The 6,054-nt window shown below is 36.9% G+C and overlaps 1 protein-coding gene across 1 annotated transcript in view; it reads right to left on the minus strand.

Annotated features, from left to right (window-relative positions):
- LOC104779157 (Niemann-Pick C1 protein-like) overlaps positions 1 to 6,054 on the minus strand; it is a 13,516-nt gene that overhangs the window by 7,045 nt on the left and 417 nt on the right. Inside the window, exons 3-26 of the mRNA XM_010503542.1 lie at positions 5,939 to 6,046; positions 5,727 to 5,843; positions 5,496 to 5,646; positions 5,150 to 5,397; positions 4,879 to 5,061; positions 4,708 to 4,781; positions 4,515 to 4,632; positions 4,311 to 4,394; positions 4,070 to 4,165; positions 3,871 to 3,972; positions 3,702 to 3,770; positions 3,449 to 3,544; positions 3,250 to 3,357; positions 3,026 to 3,139; positions 2,780 to 2,863; positions 2,529 to 2,657; positions 2,214 to 2,412; positions 1,982 to 2,125; positions 1,840 to 1,883; positions 1,578 to 1,661; positions 1,410 to 1,478; positions 1,260 to 1,336; positions 1,091 to 1,160; positions 634 to 783 (exon numbers count right to left, since the gene is read on the minus strand). Of these exons, the coding sequence (XP_010501844.1) occupies positions 634 to 783; positions 1,091 to 1,160; positions 1,260 to 1,336; positions 1,410 to 1,478; positions 1,578 to 1,661; positions 1,840 to 1,883; positions 1,982 to 2,125; positions 2,214 to 2,412; positions 2,529 to 2,657; positions 2,780 to 2,863; positions 3,026 to 3,139; positions 3,250 to 3,357; positions 3,449 to 3,544; positions 3,702 to 3,770; positions 3,871 to 3,972; positions 4,070 to 4,165; positions 4,311 to 4,394; positions 4,515 to 4,632; positions 4,708 to 4,781; positions 4,879 to 5,061; positions 5,150 to 5,397; positions 5,496 to 5,646; positions 5,727 to 5,843; positions 5,939 to 6,046 (2,718 nt within the window). The remainder of the gene's footprint in view (positions 1 to 633; positions 784 to 1,090; positions 1,161 to 1,259; positions 1,337 to 1,409; positions 1,479 to 1,577; positions 1,662 to 1,839; positions 1,884 to 1,981; positions 2,126 to 2,213; positions 2,413 to 2,528; positions 2,658 to 2,779; positions 2,864 to 3,025; positions 3,140 to 3,249; positions 3,358 to 3,448; positions 3,545 to 3,701; positions 3,771 to 3,870; positions 3,973 to 4,069; positions 4,166 to 4,310; positions 4,395 to 4,514; positions 4,633 to 4,707; positions 4,782 to 4,878; positions 5,062 to 5,149; positions 5,398 to 5,495; positions 5,647 to 5,726; positions 5,844 to 5,938; positions 6,047 to 6,054) is intronic.

The raw sequence follows: 6,054 nt of genomic DNA on the forward strand, positions 1-6,054 counted from the left end.
TGGGTTGTGGATGGGCGGTCACTACTTAAATCTGCATGACGGAAGCACTGGACAACCAGAAAAGAAAAAAATTATGCAAGTCATCATTAGAGATGTCAAACACATCCCCACTAATCGAATTAATTGAATAAATTACCGTGGTACAATCTTTGCATACTTCACTTAGGCCACAGCTGCCTTGATCAGGAGGGCAACAAGGAGGCTAGAAATGCAACAAAAGTACGAGAACATTAGCCTTTAGTAAGTTATAAATCGCTCGACACAGTTTTACCATAATATTTTGGACCTCATAAATAAGTATGATATTTTATACGTTTTGAATAATCACAATGTGCTACTTTTGAATAAGTTTTCCAATATCTGTAAGAATGTGTTAAGAGCCTATCCCATAGTAGGCCCTACACCAAGTCCAATTAAAAGCTAGATTATGAGTGGGGATGCCCATGTGACTTTTTAACACAATGAAATGATTAGTCCCATTTATAACAAATGAGAATGATTATAATAATTGAAGCTACTTTCTTCTGCATGTCAGTTTATTCAAGTCCACCTATGTGTGTAGAATATGGGACCACTACATCTAAAGTATCTTGACTCTAAAACCTTGGCAGTGAAATTAAAACATATACCTACCTGGTCATCAGGGGGGCAAAAGGTACCATTTGTAAACTTTCGGCAACAACCAAATGCCTCAGGAGATAACCACACAAGAAAGTCATCAAGCCATGAAGCAGCTGGCTTAGCTATGTAGCTAAGTTCTGGAGTCAAAGAAGCTCTTGCAATCTATGGACAAGAATGAATGTTAGACAGTCGTAGAGAATAAGAATAGATACTCTGCTAGATATGTGCCTATTCGATTACTACTGAAACACAATCAATGCCAACAGCTAAAGAAGTTGTGAAAATTAATAGTACCATGTCTTAAAATCTTGTGAGGACATATAAAGTATTAATTCTTTTCCACATTGACTTGTGGAACAGATTAAGAATGTTAGCTTACCAAAGTAAGAAAATCTTGATATATATCAAAGACAGCTAACCAGATTATTGTGAGGAGAAACGGAAATAAAGGCGTACAAGCTATATATACCTCATTCAAAAGAGAGTTAGGATCACACTTGTTAATGGAACAAAGTTGATTTGTCTGTCTTGATTCTGAGCTGAGACATGAGGCAAATTGAGTTTTAATCATAAGATTAAGATGGACCAAATTATATTAGCTAAACGCTTACAGCTAAGAGAAACAGAACGTGAGATACCTGTAGTTATAATTTTTCAGAACAAAGTATAAAGGTGGACCGATACGAAGATATGTAGATATATTGTTGAAGTAACCCTAAAAGGAAAAGAGGGGCACTTGTTAGATAACCTAGGTTTGATACTTTACATTATTAAAGTTCAATAGAAACCTGAAGATATGAATCCTGAGGAAGAACAATTTGTTGCTCCAAACCAGGCTCAATCCGAGTGGACAATGCCTACATAATCCATGAACACGATAAATAAAAATGATTATTTCAACAGCTAAATGAACAATACAACATTTCTCTTATGGGCCAGAAAATGTATCAACTCACAATTCCAGCCATTGCTAAGCCAAAGAAGAAGGCAATAACCAATATTTTGACTGCCCAATGACTGAGGATGGGTGCATGAATTTCCTGAAGTGTAGAATGGAGCATAAAAAATTCAAAATAAATAGTTTGAAAAATTGCCTAGAATAAAATGCATGCTAGGATAAGGTAAAATGTTCTCTTTTCAAGGGAAATCTCAATTATGTAGAACAGAAACCAAATCTCCAATGGTGTACTAGGTGGTATGAGTTAATTAATGAAGTACCTTCATATATCGAGTCAAAAGGCCAGCTTTTCTCTGACCAATCCCTGAGAGTGATACCAGGCAACTCCAATGAAACTTTAGTTTCACAAAATTCTACAATAAAAAAAGGTTCGGTGATATATCAAAACCCAAAAGTGATTACCTTTGTCACCACTATCTGATGATTGTGATGTCTTGATACATGGGAAGCAATCAACCCTCCTATTCTCTGTCCGTTGGAAGTCCAAAACAATCAAAGCAACAAAAGCAGTAACCTGGAGAAGAAAGTCCAAAAGGACAGCCAATGCTGCAAGCATGAAGCATATAATCGTTAAAAAGCCAGAAGGTAGATAATCAAAGTATTCAAACTGAAATACTGAAAAGTTTTTACTGACCAGCAAACATGGAGAACACTCGAACAGCTGGCATTTTAATAAAAGCACCAACAGCAAAAGCTAAAATTTCCGCTAAACTTGCAAGAGTAATCGATGGTCCAACTTCCATAAGGGCATTGCTTATTCGTCTTTCCAAAGGGAGCTCTTGCTCTTGTCTCTTGACAGCATGAACCAGTATGCACATATTATCAACACCGACCTGTCGATAGATAATTCAAGTAGAAGTAAGGAAAAAATAAGAACAAGATGTAGATCGTTGGCAACAACATCAGTTACATATTTAAGTTGCAAACAATTTTATCAGACATGACTTACAGCTAAAACGAGAAAAGGTATGACTTCCATTATGATTAGAGTCGATTTCATCCCAACAGCACTGAAAAATCCTACAGAGCCAAGGACAGAAAGCATGACAAGAAGCACACCAGATAGACCAAGCAAAACCTGAAATTAAGAAGGTTACATTTCAGAATAAAGTATAAGGAAATCCTTTGAGGTTTGAAACTTCGTTAAGTTCAGAGTAACACTATGATTCTGATCATTCTAACCGTTAATCATTATCATACCTTTGAGGTAATGTAAAAGGAATTTAAGCGAGGTGCATCCCCAAGTGTGAGTGATATATAGGCAAACATGACAAGATAACTTATCTGAAGGACAGAAACAGGAGAAATAGAAGACATGAAAGACATTAGAAACCAAACAGAGTAGGAATAAAATAAAAAACAAAAAAATAGAAGCAAAAGATGGCATAAATATATTAAGATAACATAGACCATAGAATCTTGAAGGTACAAAATAAGGAAACTCACCGCTATAGTTATTACATCTGCGGTGCTTTCTCTTTTCAATTCTTCTTCAATAGAACTTTCCGAAGAGAAAGAAAGAGTTAAATTTTTTGCTTTAGCCATTGGCAACAATTCATCCTGTCATATAAAGAGTACTAACGTAAAAGAAAGAACAAGAACGGTAGCATGAAGCTTTGTACATCATAAAATTAGTGAAATTAAATAACTAAAAATATGAAATTTCCAACCTTGGCCAGTTGGATAAAGGCTTTCTCCCATGCCACTGCTTTCTCAGTTTTGTTGCCTTCATTGTTAACAGCATTGTCCACAGGATAAGTCACAAGAAAAGCAGAAGCCTGTCCTAAGCATGTCAATTAAAGGGGTATTAGATACTCATCGTATGAATGGACTTGCTCTATGCAAGTCTAACAAACTGAAGAATACTACCTCACTAAAACTGTTCCCTGCGAAACCTCCCAGTGCAGTAGTTGGATCAAGGGGACCCTTAAATGCACTCAAACATGAATCTGTCGAAGTGAAATGCTGAAGAAAGTAGTGAGCATATTATAAAGTGGTTAGATATCTAAAAATATTGCCACAAACTTAATAACATGAAACAAAAATAGGCTAAAAATGTGGAGTGCAGTCACGGAGAAATTACAATGAGAAAAATGAAATAGTATATCAATTCGCCAGTTACCTCAAAGCAATATTTAACATGATCGACGCCTCCAAAGTCCTCATAATTTTCTGGTTTCATTTTGAAATACTGCATCCAGAAGCAAAAAAATCCACCAGATACGTTAGGGACTACTGGTCTATTGAGGAAAAGCTAAACTCATAGTACTATAAAAAGAAAGGAGTGCAACCTGCAGAACACTCTGTGTGGCACAATCCTCTGCAAGGGGTTTCATGCAAATATCTGTCAGAGAAACCATAGAACCTGCGTGATTTGCCCGAAGTCCATCAACCTACCATATTAAACAACTTTTTACATGTCCAGTGCAGAAAAACATTATGTGGGTGATCAGATGGATTTAAAATGATGGAAAACGAGAAAGCAAATACCTTCTTTTGTATGTCAAAAAGTAACTTAATATTGTCATCTGTCAAAATCTCAGGCGCCTTTTCATGAGGAAATTTTGGAACTGTTGCTAGTATTAGCTGCATAAATTTCCAAAACAATGTGAAAAGGAAGCTGATTAAGAGAAGTTTGAATGTTTGATACCCATATGAAAAACAAATGCTGCACAACCCAGCGCCACAAGAACTTTTAGTGACAGAGACAAGTTGATAGAAATGGGGAAACCTGTTCAATTCTATAGAAAGGAGAAAGATGGGTGTCAAAGAATTGTTTCTCTTCAGCAGCTCTGCTCCCTGGTCCTACCCATAGCTGCAATATACAGTATGAAAAAAATTTATATAAACATTGTCCGGAAAGGTCAAATATGGTTGCAAATAGCATAGCATTGTAAAAACAATAAGCAAGAGGGAAAAAAATTCAAATAGCTACCTTATCAGGCCGTGTCTCCACTTTGAATCGGATCAAGCCCACACAAAGTAGAAGAACTATAGAGATTGACAAACACAAAACAAGAGTTGGGTGTCTTGCTACCCAAATCCCATACTTCCTGGAAACAGAAAACCCGACAATGTCAACAAACCTACTTTGAAGCTAGGCAGCCTAGTGTATGAATTTCAATTACCTGTAAAAATTGGCCAAGTGTCCTTGCACTGTCGACAGCTGAGCCCAGTTTCTCTGTGGTGTATTTTGTAACATCTGAGGAAACCAAAACAAAGCAATGAGCATCCCAATTATTAGTCAGCAGCTCAAACTTCATAAGTTGAAGTAGTGGTCAGGCTAAGCACAAAAATACCTGTGCATGAATAGTGTCGGGTTTTTGCAGATTATTAGCATTTCGTTCTCCACCAGCTTCTGAAAATGGTCTCATCGGGGAGGTGTTCTTCTTACCCCTTACTCGGTGAAGTAAACCCCCTCCGAGAAACAGAGAAACCAATAAAATATACGAAATGGCTAGTATGAAATCAACACATTTCGCCTGCATGATTCACCACCAACCAGGAGGACCATGTTAAACAAAGAATTCATTATCACAAGCACTAGTAAAATATGGAATCCATATATACCTCAAGTGATCCAATTTTGATTGAACAAGAATGCTTTTTCTGAGTAGGAAGTTCCGCTTTACTGGAGCAAGTAGCTGCAGAAGGACAATCACCACAAGAACAGCCAAGAGTATCATCACCACATGAATAAGCAGACACATTCATAGGCATCATTCCAGATGATACAGGTGGTGCTGGCAAAAACGCGATCCCATATGGTGAGCCTGGCAAATTGACACCCGCTTTCTGGCCAATAAATGCAAACCATTCTGATGGACACAACAGACATCACAGTTATTCCAAGATTAAGCTAAGTAAAAAAAACTCAATCGAACTAGTCCTTGAGGCATATAACAAAAATATCTACCCTTAAAATTCTTTGCACCGGCTCCGAGAAAGTCTAAAGCACGGCTATTTGAGCTACCAAATTTCACATCTTTACAGGATTCATACATCCCCGCTCCAAAATCATCAGTTATATAGTACTGAATCCCATCTACAGTCGAATTATTCTTGACCTGCCAAACAAAACACAGCAATGGTCAAATTGCAGCAGCAATTAGACAGACAGGTGCATCATTCAAAAAAAAGTTGTTACCTTTGTAGTAGAAGTGACATTGATAAACAAACTCTGATCCGGAGAACAAGTAAGTTCACAGAAAAGATTCAGAAAGTTCCTCAAACATGCTGGACAACCTACAATAAAGGGAATAGCCTGACAAAAAACACACACACACATTTCAAATTTCAGTGAATCTTGAATCATGAAAAAAAAAAAAAAAATCCAAAGCCTGGATTTATTTATAATACCTGTTGAACTTGTGAACGTAATGTATCAAATTGAGTCTCTGTGCAACAAACATTGCCAGTGATTGTTGGACACAAGCTTTGAATCTTGGAAGATAACAAATCATCAGGCTAGAAGA

This window comes from Camelina sativa, chromosome 3, assembly GCF_000633955.1.
Source record: "Camelina sativa cultivar DH55 chromosome 3, Cs, whole genome shotgun sequence".
Classification (NCBI taxonomy): Eukaryota; Viridiplantae; Streptophyta; class Magnoliopsida; order Brassicales; family Brassicaceae; genus Camelina; species Camelina sativa.